This window comes from Acipenser ruthenus, chromosome 9 (assembly GCF_902713425.1).
Source record: "Acipenser ruthenus chromosome 9, fAciRut3.2 maternal haplotype, whole genome shotgun sequence".
Taxonomy (NCBI): Eukaryota; Metazoa; Chordata; class Actinopteri; order Acipenseriformes; family Acipenseridae; genus Acipenser; species Acipenser ruthenus.
Window position 1 is genome coordinate 59318845 of NC_081197.1, and position 19473 is coordinate 59338317.

A 19473-nucleotide genomic window follows, 5' to 3' on the forward strand; every position below is an offset into this window, starting at 1 on the left:
CATTAATGATTTAGATTCTGGTATATTAAGCAAACTTGTTACATTTGCAGACGACACAAAAATAGGAGGAGTGGCAAACACTGTTGCAGCAGCAAAGGTCATTCAAAATGATCTAGATAGCATTCAGAACTGGGCAGACACATGGCAAATGACATTTAATAGAGAAAAGTGTAAGGTACTGCACGCAGGCAACAAAAATGTGCATTATAAATATCATATGGGAGATACTGAAATTGAAGAAGGAATCTATGAAAAAGACCTAGGAGTTTATGTTGACTCAGAAATGTCTTCATCTAGACAATGTGGGGAAGCTATAAAAAAGGCCAACAAGATGCTCAGATATATTGTTAAAAGTAAATCAAAGGAAGTAATGTTAAAACTTTACAATGCATTAGTAAAACCTCACCTAGAATATTGTGTTCAGTTCTGGTCACCTTGTTACAAAAAGGATATTGCTGCTATAGAAAGAGTGCAAAGAAGAGCGACCAGAATTATCCCGGGTTTAAAAGGCATGTCGTATGCAGACAGGCTCAAAGAACTGAATCTGTTCAGTCTTGAACAAAGAAGACTACACGGTGATCTGATTCAAGCATTCAAAATTCTAAAAGGTATAGACAATGTCGACCCAGGGGACTTTTTTGACCTGAAAAAAAACAAGGACCAGGGGTCACAAATGGAGATTAGATTCAGAACAGGAAATAGGAGGCACTTTTTTACACAGAGAATTGTGAGGGTCTGGAACCAACTCCCCAGTAATGTTGTTGAAGCTGACACCCTGGGATCCTTCAAGAAGCTGCTTGATGAGATTCTAGGATCAATAAGCTACTAACAACCAAACGAGCAAGATGGGCCGAATGGCCTCCTCTCGTTTGTAAACGTTCTTATGTTCTTATGTTCTTATGCATTTTCTAGGCATTCCTGTAACACAACTACCTTAAATTTGCTGTAACCTTATATTATAGTACTGCTACTACTACTACTACTACTACTACTACTACTACTACTACTACTACTAATTATAATAATAATAATAATAATAATAATAATAATAATAATAATAATAATAATAATACTATAAAGTGTACTATTTTTAATGTATTTGTCTCATTTCGTATGCGGTCGCTTATCTAAAGGAGCACTGCCACTAAGGCAAGGATCTGCACGGCGTCGGGTAAATGGCGCAGTGTGTCTTTAAAAGGTTGAGCAGTCCGCAGCGCCTGTGGGCGGAGGTTGAATGGTGTAGATAGCACTGTGTTTCACTTCCCTACGCAGCAGCAACACCGACAGAGCCAGACCGTTATTATTATTATTCTTCTACTCCACCATGGGTCTCGCATACAAGCCAAATCAGCGGATCGTCTACCTTTGGGGTCGGAAAACAATATTCCCCTTTGTCATCTTCCTGATTTGTCAGGCTTGTGAGATGAACGCCGAAGACAGCGGCATCGAGGAGCTTACCACGGAGAAAGAGGCTGAAGAGAGCCACCGGCAGGACAGTGTTAATTTATTAACGTTCATCTTATTGCTGACATTAACCATTCTTACCATCTGGTTATTTAAACACAGGCGAGTCCGCTTTCTGCACGAGACGGGCTTGGCTATGATATATGGTGAGATGTGTTAAGGGTTTTTTTTTTGTTTGTTTGTTTTGTTTCTTACTGCATTTGCATAATTTTGTCGGGCTGAATGGTGCCAAACGCGTTGAGTTAGACAGACGCGGTACATCAGTATACATACATTGCAATATTAAAATAAAATACAAATCTATTTTGTTATCATGTTGACACCATATGATTAGTCATTTCCAGAATTCGTTTGACCGTAAAATCTGGAAACTTGCAATAATGTCATTTTTTAAATGTTATTTATTTTAGTGCATGAGTAATGCGGTTTGGTTTGCGGCAATGACATTTCTGTGATACTAAGCAACTATTGGTCCTTCGATATAATTAATCCATCGCGACGCTCTGGAACACACGCAAGTACTTTCTTGCACCCTTTGTATGAGTCATGATTCATACTGTCAAAACACGTCAGGTAGGCTATCGCAAATCAGTTCCATGAGGCTCCCAAAGATAGCTTGAGCAGAGTGTGGTTCAATGCATTTAAACATCCTCTGTGTACCGCTATCCCGAACAATGGTTGTGGTCATTGAGGAAAGTGCCCGCTCCCCCCAGCCCCCTATGTGTCTCTGCATCTTGAGAGGGCTACTGAGGCCTGTGCTGTGCTCTGCTGTAATACGTCTTGTATCCGATATAACACGATCCATTCCCTAATGACGTTACAGCTGGATCTCCTGTGCAACGAATTGAATTACCACGTATTGCCACCTCTGCTGCAGCTGTGGTGAGCGCAAGCACTGTGTTTCCTCAGAGTGTTTAATTAAATGCTTCAGGATTACTGCGATGCTTTACTTTTAGACAACTTAAAAAAACAGACAAGGCTGTATTTTACAAGCCTGTCATAACGAGGCTCTTGCAACACTCGCCCAATGTGCAAGTGATTTAGAACGAGATTGGTTTCTTATCAAAGTCGTGGACTCGCATCTGTGAAACAGGGTGTTGCTGTAGAGCTGCATATAGAGTCGGGCTTGCTTATTTTACCCATAGCAATATATATTTTTTAAATGTATTATTCGAGCTGCTGTACAGTGAAACTGTTTTATTGGTTTATCTTGTGGCCGTCTCTGTCTTGTAATAATTTATATAATAATCTTATAATTCCAGCCAGCACTCAGAATATTGTGGTGCGTGTGCCTGTGTGTGTTGGGAGTACTCTGTGTCAATGCAGGAGCCCTGGGATAAAGAACCTGCCCAGCGTTCTCTCTCCAGCACGAGGTTCTGTTCATCTGTTCTAATGGGTTAGTTGCTGGTGCTGGTGCTGAATGAGATGTGCTGCTGACTGCAATGTCCCTTGCGTTTTGAGAGCACTCCCCATGGATTCCATATTGCAGGGTTTCCCAAACATTCTTTGCTGAATGACCCCCCCCCCCCCCCCCCCCCCCTCCATTAGACACCCTGACTGACGACCACCACCCAATGAATATATAGACATGGCAACTTGATCTCATAAAAACCACCCAGTTTGTGTGTGTTATAATGACTGTTGCAGGCATTTGATAGAAATATTCTAAATGTACCATAGAGCTGATGTCAAGAGAGTATATGTTGCATTGTGTTAGTTACTTCTGTGAGTGAGGCTCCTCTGTCTCAAAGTATGCTAAGAAATAATGAAATTCCTCTGTTTCTCGTTCTGTAGTCTCTTTGTGTTCACACAAACATCATCTCTCTAAGCACGAGTGGACATTTCCTCTGCATCTCCGGCTGCGTGTTTTACATTGCTGCGTGTGCAGTATCTTGAATTTCCTGGACACAGGAAGTTGTTATTGTGGTATTCTCCTACAGTAAGTAGGGGTTAGTGATGCTTTCTGACATGCCTGACATGAATTTACTTTAATGAAATGCAGTAGGATGAACTGCTAATTAAATCAAAGGGTTACGTTTCAGTGCTGGAAGGTTCATGAAGGAAAGCAGCACCACTGGAAAGATCTTGACTTCACTGGGTGTGTGACCTGTGTGCACAAGCAGTCTGAATAGCAGGTTAAGAGTCAGTGAAGAGTGCAACAGTCACATTGCAGGATTCCATCAAATCACTTTGCAGGATTCCATCAAATCACTTTGCAGGATTTCATCAAATCACATTGCAGGATTCCATCAAATCACTTTGCAGGATTTCATCAAATCACTTTGCAGGATTTCATCAAATCACATTGCAGGATTCCATCAAATCACTTTGCAGGATTCCATCAAATCACTTTGCAGGATTCCATCAAATCACATTGCAGGATTTCATCAAATCACTTTGCAGGATTCCATCAAATCACATTGCAGGATTCAATCAAATCACTTTGCAGGATTCCATCAAATTGAAATGCCCTGAGAGAGTCGTGTTTATTTCTTTATGCATAACAAACTGGTGGCACATTGAAACTCTGGATGTTTGTTGTGAGACATCAAGAAAATAGTTTTGGGTGATACAGTACAGGGTGAATTGTGATGTTAAAATTGTTTTGGGGGATACAGTACAGGGTGAATTGTGATGTTAAAATAGTTTTGGGAATACAGTACAGGGTGAATTGTGATGTTAAAATAGTTTTGGGAATACAGTACAGGGTGACTTAAAGGGTGTGTTAAAGTGATACTGATACCTGCAAATGCATCCTGATACACTGTGAAAACTCGTGTCTACTAATTTCATAGTCCCAGGAAATGTGTGGAAAGCTGCTGTATTCTTTCCCTACCTTTGTTTGAAATACTCTGATTGGCTCAGAGGAGCATTTCAGATTTGCAGGAGGACACTGTGGAAATAATGCAAATTATCTAAAAAACAAACAAACCTGAAGCCCATTGGATGTGCAAACTAACATTGTTCCACATGCGCGAGCACCTGATGCCAGTCATAATGAGAAGAGTTCTGAGAGATAAGGAACTTCTGAGGCAATACCTATTGTTCTATTAGAATCCTCGTTCTCTTTGAATCTGCATTGATACCTATTGTTCTATTAGAATCCTTGTTCTCTTTGAATCTGCATGGATACCCTCTCCTGGGCTTTCCTCTGACAATCTGAGGTACTTTCCATTTCGTTTTAACCGGTGTGACCACAAGCTGTAATTTGTGAACTCTGATAGAATATTCAGAGCATCGCCTTCAACCCTTCCCCTCCAGAAACAGTCACCCGGTCACACAAATGGAAATTATAATGATAGTACCTCAGTCCTCACTTCGGACAACAGCTTTCCCTACAGTTCATTTTGGTGCAATATTCTTTATCATTGTTTTGGGGGTAGAATCCAGTCCCAAACCACAGCTGAGTTTCTATACCTCCCGGCTCCCAGTTTCCATTGAGAGAGTTTCTACTGTACCTCCCGGCTCCCAGTTTCCATTGAGAGAGTTTCTACTGTACCTCCCGGCTCCCAGTTTCCATTGAGAGAGTTTCCACTGTACCTCCCGGCTCCCAGTTTCCATTGAGAGAGTTTCCACTCTACCTCCCGGCTCCCAGTTTCCATTGAGAGAGTTTCCACTGTGTCTTTGAAAAGTCAAAAGAAAGAAAAAGCGCCTTGCAATAATTTCAGCCTTAGCCAAAGAGTAGCTTCAGAAAGCTGAAAATAATGGTCGGCGACAAAGCCATCCTGTCCTTCCTGTGTGTTCTCCCTCGTATCTCCCTGTGGTATGGACTTGTTCCTGTGTGTTCTCCCTCGTATCTCCCTGTGGTATGGACTTGTTCCTATGTGTTCTCCCTCGTATCTCCCTGTGGTATGGACTTGTTCCTATGTGTTCTGCTTCATATCTCACTGTGGTATGGGCTTGTTCCTGTATGTTCTGCTTCATATCTCCCTGTGGTATGAGCTTGTTCCTGTATGTTCTGCTTCATATCTCCCTGTGGTATGGACTTGTTTAAGGTTAAAAGTAGTATTCTAGTAGTAGCGTTCATTTTACTGTTTTGTAAGGCACCGGAAACATTTATTTTCTAAATCTATTGGAGGACCCCAGAATCCTATCCTCCTGGCACTGAAAGGGTTAAACTCCTCTCAGACTCTCCACGTCAAACCACTGCTGTTTAGGTTGCCTAGACTGACTCTACCCTTTTAAAAGCATAGCAAAGTGTAATAGACCACAGTGAAAGCATGGTAAAACATAGCATGGTACGGTAAAGCATATTCATAAATGCATGTTATCACAGTGGGGAAAGCCTGGGAAAACTACAAAAATACCGTGGTGAACTTTTAGAAGAGTACATCCTATTGACAGTGCTATGGCAGGTGTGTTTTTAATGCCCAGCCCATGTGGTTGAGTGGACTAAATATTTCATTGGAAAAAACTTAAAAGAACTAAATAGTGCAGCCAGGATTAGCATACAGCTGTACTCCAGTGGGAGTATAGTAGGACTGTATTTGTATTGAAACACAGCCAGCACACTCTCGTTGTCCTAATCTACAGTGCAGAGCAATTCAGCTGTGTGGCATGAATCAGACCTGAGAGATTTGAGCTCTTGCCAGATGAAAGGGATGATCTGTACACATGCCCAGCGCTGCAGCAAGCGACTGCAGATTAAAAATAGCATTTGGGACGATCAATCATTGATAGGTTTGTCGGGGCACGCTGTCTCTAGTGGACGATCAATCATTGATAGGTTTGTCGGGGCACGCTGTCTCTATTGCAGTCTGGTGATTTTGTGTGACTGTTCAGCCTGCAGACAGGCACTGCAGTGAGAAGTCGCCCTATCGGGGGTACTGTTTATAATAAGCTTTGCTCAAAGCTAATAATGCACGCTGTGGCAGTGATGTCACAGTCACGTATTACCTCTGTGATTTATTGCTGCTAATAAATGTGTGTTAAAAGCCGTTGTAGAAACCAACCTTCAATGTAATAATTCTACAATACTGTCATTTGATTTTGTAGGGTACAGATTCCAATCAGTATTCTTTGCAAATTGTAAAACCTGAACAGGATCCTGGCCTAACTGGTTTAGATTAGTGAGAGATTACTGTACAAACAGGTGTGTGTGTGTGTGTGTGTGTGTGTGTGTGTGTGTGTGTGTATATACACACACACACACACACCCTCTGTTTGTGATAGTGATGCCTGACTCTCTTTTCTTGCTCGCAGGGTTGCTGGTCGGGGTGATCCTGCGCTATGGCATTCCCTCCACCAGCTACCACAACAAGACTCCCCCCAGCTGTGCCCTGACGGGCCGGCCCGTGAGCACGCTGCTGCTCAACGTCAGTGGGAAGTTCTTTGAGTACACGCTGAAGGGAGAGATCAACTCCCGGGAGATCCACAACGTGGAGCAGAACGACATGCTGCGCAAGGTACCGCTCCCACAGTCCTGGATCACTTCACACTGATAGCACACTGCTCAGGGGGTCTTGTCAAGGTACCGCTCCCACAGTCCTGGATCACTTCACACTGATAGCACACTGCTCAGGGGGTCTTGTCAAGGTACCGCTCCCACAGTCCTGGATCACTTCACACTGATAGCACACTGCTCAGGGGGTCTTGTCAAGGTACCGCTCCCACAGTCCTGCATCACTTCACACTGATAGCACACTGCTCAGGGGGTCTTGTCAAGGTACCGCTCCCACAGTCCTGCATCACTTCACACTGATAGCACACTGCTCAGGGGGTCTTGTCAAGGTACCGCTCCCACAGTCCTGGATCACTTCACACTGATAGCACACTGCTCAGGGGGTCTTGTCAAGGTACCGCTCCCACAGTCCTGGATCACTTCACACTGATAGCACACTGCTCAGGGGGTCTTGTCAAGGTACCGCTCCCACAGTCCTGGATCACTTCACACTGATAGCGCAGGGGGGGCAGGTTTCTTGTCGAACACTCTTTTACTGAACATTGTTATTATCACAACCCGCCCCCCATTTACTGTTGTGCATTTGTGTTACTCCTGTATATTATCTGCAAGACCTTCAGTTAAATACCTGCCCTTGTAAACGTTTACCACATTAGAAGCATAGCAAAGTGTAATAAAGCACAGTGAAAGCATAGGGAAGCATTGTAAAGAATAATGAGGTATGGTAAAGCATACTAATAGACGTGGCAAGCCAGGGTACACTATGGTAAATGCAGAGTACAACCATGGGAAGCGCATGGTGAGGACTGCAAACACACCACACTAAACTTTTATAAGGGCGTGTGTTGAGCATTGTGGTTGTAGGTGTTTATCAAGTTTATCACCTGTAGTGCAGGAAGTGAATGAGGAGCAGGAAATTCAAATCTTATAGAACATTTAGATAAAGCAATCCGGTTCAATAGCTGATATTCAAGATGTGACCGATTTGATCTGCATAGTAATTCCACTGCAGGCTGTGGAGCCTGGTGTATGCTGGTACTGTATGTGTACAAGTTCCTGCCATTTACCTACTCACACAGCAGCATGAGCACATCGTCTAAATAACAATGATTTCTAAACATCAAGTACTCCAGGTCATTGAAATGAAGAAATGAGAACAGCACTCCAGTCCTGTTGAACTGCACTGCACTCGGTTCATACCTGTCTATTCAAGTGTGACGATGTGGCAATGCTTACAGACCCCTCCCCTCCTCCTCCAGGCACATGCTGTCAGTCTTGAGACTCTGAGTCACTGGGAGTTTCCACACTGTGACATTCCAGTATATTGATTCCCTTAACACCACCACACAGCCTTTTATAAAATAAACACCATCAGTCACGACCCAGTCCCTGGATTGTGAGGGGAGAAGGGATTTGAGAGGATAGTTTTCAAGGCAAAGCTTTTGCTGCAATGGTGCAATAGAATACCTGTACTATACTAATACTGTACTGTGTTTGAAAAGCTGTTTTTACATTCTTAAACAGAAAAGCCCTGGAGATGCATGCCTCATGCCTGCATCCAGCATGCCTCGCATTAGAGAAGCGGGCTTGAACTTGGCTGGTACGTTCTGTAGCGCACACTGTTGAGATCGTCAGACTCTGAGGAGGAGCCAGATCGTCACACTTGCTGTACAGATAGACTGTGTGTTTATTAGCGGTAGCACCAAATTGAACAGGACAAGAAAAATTTCTTGGGTCACATTTTTAAACCATATGTATTGCCTCAGACAATCAGGTTCCGAGTGTAGCATTCATTATTTTTTAATGAGTAATTTTTGTTTAGTTAGTCCAATAAAAGGTATTGCATCTCCTTCTCTTTGTCTATCGTATCTGGAGTGCTACAGCCACCCTTTCATCTATCAACGATTATCCCACAGGATCATTTAGAATCCTGAAACTCACTTTAAACCACACTTCACACATTTTAAAACTAGTACAGGGATGGAAACAAGACTCCCATTACAGAGCAGTTTGATCCATTCCTGGTTTTACTATGAGTTTAATAAGACACACTTGAGCTTGTTACCTTGACACACTGTGGCCAATGAAGCTTGTATTAAAACCTGGAATAGCTGAAACTGCAACCGTTGGACATTCCTGCTTCAGTACCCTCTGTGCAGTAACACATACTGTAAATGTATACTCTCTAAATCCCAACAGGGTTAATCATATCTATTTGATTTATTTTTTTGCAGGTCACTTTTGACCCAGAGGTTTTCTTCAACATTTTACTGCCTCCAATCATTTTCCATGCTGGATATAGTCTTAAAAAGGTAAATGGTTAATTTTGAATGTCTGGTTCTGGCAAAGACGCTTGTAAAATATTTGAGATCCTACAGTATGTATAACCACCAAATTCACCATGGCCTCTGCTGAAAAGACCTGTTTACTGTATTATTATTATTAAAGTTTTGTTACAGTAAGAGTGTGTGTGTGTGTGTGTGTGTGTGTGTGTGTGTGTGTGTGTGTGTGTGTGTGTGTGACTCAGGCATGTCCTGCATGTGATGTGGGATTATTGTTTCAGTAAGAGTGTACGAGACTCGGGCATGTCCTGCATGCGGTGTGGGATTATTGTTACAGGAAGAGTGTGCGAGACTCGGGCATGTCCTGCATGCGATGTGGGATTATTGTTGCAATAAGTGTGTGTGACTCAGGCATGTCCTGCATGCGGTGTGGGATTATTGTTACAGTATAAATGTCATTAAGACCACGCTTTCTTTTTTGAAAGGAAGTCCTGTAAAAGGTGTGTGTGTGTGTGTGTGTGTGTGTGTCTCCATGGGGGAAAGCTGCTTATTCATGACTACAGGATCTAGTGGAGTCTGGCTCCTTGGTGATCTTCTTCTGGCCCCCCCTCCTCGCCCCAGGGAGCCAGGTTCAAGCCCACAGCTTTCAGCTCCACATACAAACCCTGCAGTTGACGGAGGGTTAAAGGAAAGCTCCTGTACTTTATGCCCTGCATGTTGGTCTGTCCACATTTGTCTCCTAAACGCACTGGATCAGCACAGCCACGAGCATCTCCCTCCAGAGATCGATCAGGAAATCACCCAGTCTAACAACTGGAGGGTGGGCAGCTTCATTGTAATAATCTGAGCGCTTGTAATGGAAAGCACCGACGCTGCCCATAGATCTGTGGTTGTAAGTCTCATCGTGAAACCCGACACTGCATAGTGCATGTGTCCTGTGGGCGTGTTCCAAATGGGTAAAACCTCCAACTGTCTGCAGATAGAAAAAGCAGCCGTCTGTTGAATAGAATGGGCCCTCGCGGGAGGAAGGGGTGAAACAGATGTCTTTCAGTTCCCTACGTGGGGTAACAGAAACCCTTGTGTACTCTTTGGTTTGCCATTGTAAAACATTTCCATTGTACAGTGCATGAGGACCCCAGAGTGTTTCTGTGGCAGGCTTGACACCTGATAATATTCCATGCCTGGCTGGTAATTGTGTACAGGACAGGTCTGGCTGCTAATGAACCATCCACACGCCGGTACGGTGTATCTATGCCATGTTTATCTAAGCCATTCCTGGAGTAAGTGAGTACATGAAAGCTTGCCAGCAATGCAGTGGTGCAGCCTACAGAAAGGGCCCCCTTTCTTCCACATGCAGATGTCTGCGAGAGACCCTTTGAGACGGCTGAACCCTGACACATGCTGGTACGTGCTCAGATATACTGTGAGGGGATAGAACTCAGCTGGGGGGTTTCCACAGGCAGCTACATTGATTAGCCAGCATTGTTGGCATGAAGAAAACAAGGAAGTGACATCATTCATGTTAGGACTGTGATTCACTCTGGACAAGTTCCAAAACAGAACTTCTGGTCTAATAGCAAACTGTATTGAAAGAAATGAATGCTGGTGGTGCAGGTGTTGGTGCAGGTGCAGGTGCAGGTGCAGGTGTTGGTGCAGGTGTTGGTGCAGGTGCAGGTGCAGGTGCAGGTGCAGGTGCAGGTGTTGGTGCAGGTGCAGGTGTTGCTGCTGCTCCTGATTCGCAGTATCTGCTGATTCTCTAGTTCTCCGGGGTACATTTCGGGGGTCTTCAGTATTTGTAGTGCTTGTTGTTGTGTGTTTTAGAGACAGGGAATTCAGAGTAAGCAGGACTCAGGAAGAGCTTCCACTTCCTCTACCCTCCCTCCTTCCCTTTCTTTTAACAATGAAGCACATTGCTTACTGGTGTTGCCTGCTGTGTTCTATGTAGTTCTACTGAAAGAAACTTCTCAAATTCAATGCCAATTTCCACTATGTCTTTCTCAATGTCTTCCATGTTGAAATGAGTTTGTTCATGTTCTTGTATCCCTGGGTTTGGTAAAGGGATGAGCATCTCTTGCAGTCCCATTAAGAGGAGTTTGCGTGGGCTGGTTTGTATTAGATGCTACCTTGTGCAGGTGTGAAAAGGTAAGTGACGTTCCTCGCGTAGACAGAGGAGGGGAATTCAGGACTTGGTCATGATGTTGAGGCAGAATCGCTTGGATCCTTTAAGACCCAACGACAAAGTTCTGAGATCAATCAGCTGCTAGGAACCAGACGAGCGCTGATGGGCCGAATGCCTCCTCTCATTTGGGCATTCTCTTCTTTTCTTAGTCCCGGAGGGAGGGGTGTTTGTAGAGCATGGCATATCTAGGGTTTATTGTGCTGTCAGTTGTTGCCTCATTTTCTTCCTGTTTCTTTCTTGCAGTATTTTGATAGGGTATTGAGCTGATGTTATGCTGATTGAAGTGCTGTGTTGAATGTACACCTGCAGTCTTTTTCAACATTATCAAGGCATTTTCATGGCACAGTGTGATTTGAAATGAAAATAAGATTTCACAAATGATTTAGGAGTAAGGACATGCTGTGAATGTAATAGGGATACAAATATCAAAGAAATTACTGTACGTGAAAAGAGACTGCAGGGTCCGTTCAACACACAGGCAGCAACACCCTGATATAAAGAGACTGCAGGGTCTGTTCAACACACAGGCAGCAACACCCTGATATAAAGAGACTGCAGAGTCCGTTCAACACACAGGCAGCAACACCCTGATATAAAGAGACTGCAGGGTCTGTTCAACACACAGGCAGCAACACCCTGATATAAAGAGACTGCAGAGTCCGTTCAACTCACAGGCAGCAACACCCTGATATAAAGAGACTGCAGAGTCCGTTCAACACACAGGCAGCAACACCCTGATATAAAGAGACTGCAGGGTCCGTTCAACACACAGGCAGCAACACCCTGATATAAAGAGACTGCAGAGTCCGTTCAACACACAGGCAGCAACACCCTGATATAAAGTTCACCATGATATTTTGCATGGTATTTTTCCTGTGCTTTTCCTGTGGTTATAATATGCATTTACAGTAGCATTGTTTCCATTGTTTTGCTAGCTCCAGTTATTTTAAGTCTCTCTCGTAGTATTTCTCTCATTGGCTCAGACATACATACGTCTGTGGAAATGTGTCGTGTCTAACCTGCAACTGGGTCTGTTACCGGACTGTGTTGGGATTGTAGGCAATCAATCTAGTCCAGAGTTAACTAATAGCCAAGGACAGGCCAGTAAACAAATTAACTGTGTTTGCATTGCTGCAGTGCTTTCATGACATTGCATTGCTGCAGTGCTTTCCAAACACAGTTCATGACATTGCTGTAGTGCTTTCCAAACACAGTTCATGACATTGCTGCAGTGCTTTCCAAACACAGTTCATGACATTGCTGCAGTGCTTTCCAAACACAGTTCATGACATTGCTGCAGCGCTTTCCAAACACAGTTCATGACATTGGAAAGCACTGCAGCAATGCAATGTCATGAACTGTGTTTGGAAAGCACTGCAGCAATGCAATGTCATGAACTGTGTTTGGAAAGCACTGCAGCAATGCAATGTCATGAACTGTGTTTGGAAAGCACTGCAGCAATGCAATGTCATGAACTGTGTTTGGAAAGCACTACAGCAATGCAATGTCATGAACTGTGTTTGGAAAGCACTGCAGCAATGCAATGTCATGAACTGTGTTTGGAAAGCACTACAGCAATGCAATGTCATGAACTGTGTTTGGAAAGCACTGCAGCAATGCAATGTCATGAACTGTGTTTGGAAAGCACTGCAGCAATGTCATGAACTGTGTTTGGAAAGCACTACAGCAATGTCATGAACTGTGTTTGGAAAGCGCTGCAGCAATGCAATGTCATGAACTGTGTTTGGAAAGCACTACAGCAATGCAATGTCATGAACTGTGTTTGGAAAGCACTGCAGCAATGCAATGTCATGAACTGTGTTTGGAAAGCACTGCAGCAATGCAATGTCATGAACTGTGTTTGGAAAGCACTACAGCAATGTCATGAACTGTGTTTGGAAAGCACTACAGCAATGTCATGAACTGTGTTTGGAAAGCGCTGCAGCAATGCAATGTCATGAACTGTGTTTGGAAAGCACTGCAGCAATGCAATGTCATGAACTGTGTTTGGAAAGCACTGCAGCAATGCAATGTCATGAACTGTGTTTGGAAAGCACTGCAGCAATGTCTAGTGCACGGGACACAATGACAAGTTGTAAGATTCCAGAACGGTTGCCAACAGTCTAATAGCAGAATGCACTGCAGTGTGGACCTCCAGGAAACCCACTGTGTGGCTCCTTTATAAAAAAAGTTTCAACCATAAGCCTTTCTCTATTGAAGAAACTGAGAAAAAAACTAGAGTGTTGTTGAGATGTCTGTTGAAGAATTTCACAAAGAGTCTCTTAGTATTACTACACAGTCCTATGTTTGAGACGGGCCCAGGAGTGAATGGCAGGTGTGTTCAGATCAGGACCGAGATGTGCTTATAGAGCTGGAGCAGGGCGTCGTCATGGTGATACCTCCCAGGGCCATTGTCCCTCTAATTCAGGGGTGCCGAAGTTGGCCCTTCCACTCCTGGTCTTTGTTCCAACCCTGTTCTAAATTGTTTAACTGAACCAATTAGACCACCCAGACCCTGTAGTTGTTCATAATCTCATTTTACCTGTTCAACCTGAAGTGGAATGGACCTCCAGCACTGTGACTGGACACCCCTGCTCTGGAGTGGAATGGCCCTCCAGCACTGTGACTGGACACCCCTGCTCTGGAGTGGAATGGCCCTCCAGCACTGTGACTGGACACCCCTGCTCTGGAGTGGAATGGCCCTCCAGCACTGTGACTGGACACCCCTGCTCTGGAGTGGAATGGCCCTCCAGCACTGTGACTGGACACCCCTGCTCTGGAGTGGAATGGCCCTCCAGCACTGTAACTGGACACCCCTGCTCTAATTTCATGAGCCCGGGCTTACAAGATTAAAAGGGGACATTTTAAAATAAATCATTTTGCAAAACAAATAAATAAGATGGTGTCTTAACCACCTTAAATCCTCTTTTGTGCAGCCACCTAATGCCAGCATGTCTGTGGATTAATAGCCAATCTATTATAATAAGATCTTTGTGTTACAGAAAGCTGTGCTGCTATCCGGCCACTGTTGCAAACAAGATGCTAGATATAGATAGATATCAAAGGTAGATAGGCTCCCTCCGTCACCTTATCTGAATTGATGCAACTTATTTTGGGGATAGCCCAACGACCAATCTGTTTTGCAGAATTTGGAGCTGAGGATCTGAAGTTATTAAATGAGAGGCTTAGCTGCGTTTTCTGTACTGTTACTCAAGCGCAGTTTCTGGCAGTGGCGTTTGCTTTTACCAAACTATCTTTCATGGCACTACAGTGCAAATGATCTTTCGTTGTGAAATTATAATTTTCCTGTATAAGGCTACCTGTTATTGATCACAAGCTTCCTGTGTGTCTGAGCCTCAGCGGCTGCTTGTGTGGCTGCTGCATTCATCCTTTCCTGAATGTATTTCAAGGTTTTTCATTTGGGGTTTCTTTTGTCTTTCCATAGAGACATTTCTTCAGGAACCTGGGATCCATCCTGGCGTATGCTTTCTTAGGAACCGCACTGTCCTGTTTTATTATTGGGTAAGTACATTTAGGAAACTGACTCAAAACAGCAGCTCGCTGGCCCAGTCTGGGAAGAAAAACACTCCATTTAACAGTCCAGTTTGTCAGTCCCTCCTGGGTATGCCTCCATGATCTGTGTAGGACTTTTTTCCACGCCCACTTTTAGTATGGTTGTCGTTTTGCTGATTTGCTGAACTAGAATCATTCTGAAAGTGTCTGACTGCATCAGGGAATCCATCTGGATTGCATTAATAAAGGATGGCTTCACTCACCACAATTTAGCACTCGTTCTGGATAACATAACCTAAGGGAACATGAGGTCGTCCAAGATCAGTGCTAATCAGGGTCTGTAGAAAAACAGCATCATCTTATTGCAAGGGGTAATCCCTGGATAACCACTGGTGTATCAGATACTATTAATGTACAGCCAGTGTCTTGCGTCTGGGTGGGCATTTCTTCTTTGTTTTAACTGTTTATGCAATGAGCCCTCCAATCAGTGTGCTACCAGTCTTGCCAGTCACCATTGTAGAAACCCAAGCACAAAGCATTGAGATCTCCAGTCAGTGTGCTACCATTGTAGAAACCCCAGCACGAAGCAATGAGATCTCCAGTCAGTGTGCTACCATTGTAGAAACCCAAGCATAAAGCAATGAGACCTCCAGTCAGTGTGCTAACATTGTAGACACCCCAGCATTTCTCTGCTCTGTACTTGTTGGACGGCAGGGGAGAGTGCATTTCTCATTTTGCTGTGTACTCGTTGGAGAGGAGGGGAGAGTGCATTTCTCATCTTGCTTTGTACTCGTTGGAGAGGAGGGGAGAGTGCATTTCTCATCTTGCTCTGTACTCGTTGGAGGGCAGGGGAGAGTGCATTTATCTGCTTGCTGCTCATTCATGACACTTGTAGATGAAACTCATTAAGCAAGTGCACCTGCTGTAGTTCTGTGTGCTCCAGTGGGAAGGGAACGGTGGTTGTAAAACACACTGTCCGCATAGTCCCAGGAATCATTTAATCTCAACATTAATGCTTTTAGGGCAGTGAAAAAAAGAAAAAGTTGCAATGACATTAGAAAGAAAATCACTTAGGATGGGTGTCACAAAGACGGCCGGAGTGGGTGGCGTCAGACCAGAGCCAGGAAATTAAACAACAAGAGAGAGGTGGAGTTTGGTGGAGCTGAGTGAATGGTCTCGCTCAGCATTTAATAAATAAACAGAACAGCAAAATAAAAAGGTTATAACACAAAACAGGGCACGGCACTTCACGCCAAAATAAGAGACAAACAAAACGGACAGACACTGACAAACACGGTGAGCTTCTATTTTTCTTACGATTCACATTTACCTCCGTCTCCAATCCCGTTCTCCACTCACTGAACACACAACAACCACCCGTGAGTGAAAACGTGCTGCTTTTATGCAGTTGTACCGAGACTCGATTGCTAGTCAATCATTCAATTGGAATCTCGGTACAACTGCATGTGAATTAATTAAAGTGCACTTTCCCGTGTTCACTTACTAATACTTTAAATGCACGTGATGTGATGTGCCATCCTCGTGCCTAAATACAAATATACATTTTAAACACTTGTGCTCGTAACCCATATTATATCCTGTGTATTTTATACATAAACACCAACATTTACACACAACACGTAACATATAAACATAAACTACGCACAAGGGCGTGGCCACATTGCCACAATGGGTTATGCAGGAGAAATAGAAATATGGTCACTTTGTGTGCAGGGTGATCTCCTGAAGGAAACGAAGAGCTGGGTTCTGTGCAAGCACTTTATGCAAGTATACATGTCCACTACAAAGTACTCTGGGGCAGGCTGCACTGCAGATCCACTACAAAGTACTCTGGGGCAGGCTGCACTGCAGATCCACTACAAAGTACTCTGGGGGCAGGATGCACTGCAGATCCATTACAAAGTACTTTTTATAATACAGATAATATTTTACAGGTAACTACTGCATGTCAGATATTTTCAACATGAGCTGAAATATTGGCAGCTAGCACAATATATTGGGCTCAGATGTGCAGCATTATTTAAAGAAAGTTCTCGGTTTCCATGCTGCCTTATTTTTCCAGGAATCTGTAACGCTTGCACTTCCTAGGTCATTTCCTGTCAGCAGTGTCTTCTGGGTTGTAACGTTTTACTGGCTGGAAGCATGTCAGTCAGTAGGGGTAGCAGCTGGTTGGTTAATGACAGTATAGAAGCTGAAGTGAGGTGGAGGAGAATATTCAGTGATTCTGCAGAGCACTGCACCTCACCTCAGAAATCCGCTTGTGGGAGTCTTGTTCAGATGCACGTCAATGTTTTTTGTTGCTGTAGTTGTTTAGTAAGCACAGTAGATCACATTGTATGCAGAAACGACACTCGGGACACACACAATACAATGTTAAACGTATTATTGTGTTTATTTATTATGTACATGTGTGTGATGCAATGTATTCCTTTAAATGTACAGTACCAGTCTGAAATATTTAAAGTTTTTAAGCTGACACTAATAATAATAACCCAAGGTGGTGGTTTCATGTATTGAGTCTCCTTCAATGAATCCCTTACAACGCTCTCCTTTCTCTGCAGAAATCTCATGTATGGTGTCGTGAAGCTGATGCAAGCTGTAGGACAGCTGTCTGACAAGTTTTACTACACAGACTGTCTCTTCTTTGGAGCCATCATTTCAGCCACTGATCCAGGTACTGCTCATGGCAAACAGACCTGCTAGTTCATGATGTGCAGTGTATGTCAGTGTATAGACCTGCTAGTTCATGATGTGCAGTGCATGTCAGTGTATAGACCTGCTAGTTCATGATGTGCACTGCATGTCAGTGTATAGACCTGCTAGTTCATGATGTGCACTGCATGTCAGTGTATAGACCTGCTAGTTCATGATGTGCACTGCATGTCAGTGTATAGACCTGCTAGTTCATGATGTGCACTGCATGTCAGTGTATAGACCTGCTAGTTCATGATGTGCAGTGCATGTCAGTGTATAGACCTGCTAGTTCATGATGTGCACTGCATGTCAGTGTATAGACCTGCTAGTTCATGATGTGCAGTGCATGTCAGTGTACACCAGTGAGCAGACACCAGACACCGGTTCTTTCATACCTGGACCAGGACTTGCTTGTAATAGTTCTGCTGGTAAAATGGCTCCTAGACAGCAGGTTGAGCTCCTGGATGTTATCTTGCAATGGATTGTTTATCTGGCCTGCGTGCCTGCCTATCTGCCTGCCTGCCTGTCTGCGTGCGTGCCTGCCTGCCTGTCTGCGTGCGTGCGTGCCTGCCTGCCTGTCTGCGTGGCTGCCTGCCTGACTGCGTGCCTGCCTGGCTACATGCCTGTATACCTCTCTGCTTGTCTGCCTGTCTGCGTGCCTGCCTGTCTGTCTGCGTGCCTGCCTGGCTACATGCCTGCATACCTCTCTGCGTGTCTGCCTGTCTGCGTGCCTGCCTGTCTGTCTGCGTGCTTGCCTGTCTGTCTGCGTGCCTGCCTGGCTACATGCCTGCCTACCTCTCTGCGTGCCTGCCTGTCTGTCTGCCTGTCTGCGTGCCTGCCTGTCTGTCTGCGTGCCTGCCTGGCTACATGCCTGCATACCTCTCTGCTTGTCTGCGTGCCTGCCTGTCTGTCTGCGTGCCTGCCTGTCTGTCTGTGTGCCTGTCTGTCTGCGTGTTTGCCTGTCTGTCTGCGTGCCTGCCTGGCTACATGCCTGCCTGTCTGCGTGCCTGTCTGCGTGTCTGCCTGCCTGTCTGCGTGTCTGCCTGCCTGTCTGCGTGCCTGCCTGCCTGTCTGCGTGTGTGCCTGCCTGCCTGCCTGCCTGTACACAATGCCAGTGTGGATTCTGATCTCGTTGAATTGTGAAAGCTAGGCTAGGTTGAGTCTGATGTACCTGCAAAGGTGTCTCAAAATGTAGGTATTAACCTGACGGAGATCTTTGGTTATGTTGCTGTTGTAAACCAAGGGCACTTTCTTACACAAAAAGAAAAGTGGCTTTCAAAATCAGATCTCCTCAGTTTTCTGCCCTGGGTGATTCTCACGCTTGTGAAATATCTTCCAAATAGATGAATATGTTGTTGTTTTTCTTTTGTGTTTCAGTCACAGTCCTGGCTATATTTAATGAACTCGGTGCAGATGTGGACCTGTACGCGCTGTTATTTGGAGAAAGCGTCCTGAATGATGCAGTTGCCATTGTGCTCTCATCGTAAGTAACAGACCCAATTCTGACAGTTCATGCTGCTCATTTGTGAACTGGTCTTCATAAAAACACTGCAGCTCTCCTTCAGGTGCTGTGAGAATGTGAGACCTGCTCCCCCTGCTGGTCAGTCCTTCACATTGCATAATAACCAGCACTGTTTTCCCCTGGAGAGAATGCGCTTGAACTGCAGCAAATTCTACCAGTTGTTTTATGCTGCCACCTAGTGACTGTTTTAAGAGGAATTAAAACAGTTGTATTTGTTTAGGTCTATTGTCGCTTACCAGCCTTCCGGAGGGAATAGCCACACATTCGATGCGGCAGCCTTCTTCAAATCGGTTGGAGTTTTCCTGGGGATATTCAGCGGTTCGTTTGCGATGGGAGCTGTCACCGGAGTGGTCACTGCTCTTATATCCTTTTGAGTTGAGCCACGTCACATACTGTG

The 19473-nt window shown here is 44.4% G+C and overlaps 1 protein-coding gene across 2 annotated transcripts in view; it reads left to right on the plus strand.

Annotated features, from left to right (window-relative positions):
- The first annotated feature begins 1199 nt into the window (after positions 1-1199).
- LOC117405685 (sodium/hydrogen exchanger 7-like) overlaps positions 1200-19473 on the plus strand; it is a 36365-nt gene continuing 18091 nt past the window's right edge. For both annotated transcript variants that reach the window (XM_059030354.1, XM_059030355.1), the window contains exons 1-7: positions 1200-1610; positions 6667-6869; positions 9100-9177; positions 14772-14848; positions 17422-17534; positions 18932-19037; positions 19297-19438. In XM_059030354.1, coding sequence (XP_058886337.1) covers positions 1325-1610; positions 6667-6869; positions 9100-9177; positions 14772-14848; positions 17422-17534; positions 18932-19037; positions 19297-19438 — 1005 coding nt within the window. In that variant the 5' untranslated portion in view covers positions 1200-1324. The remainder of the gene's footprint in view (positions 1611-6666; positions 6870-9099; positions 9178-14771; positions 14849-17421; positions 17535-18931; positions 19038-19296; positions 19439-19473) is intronic.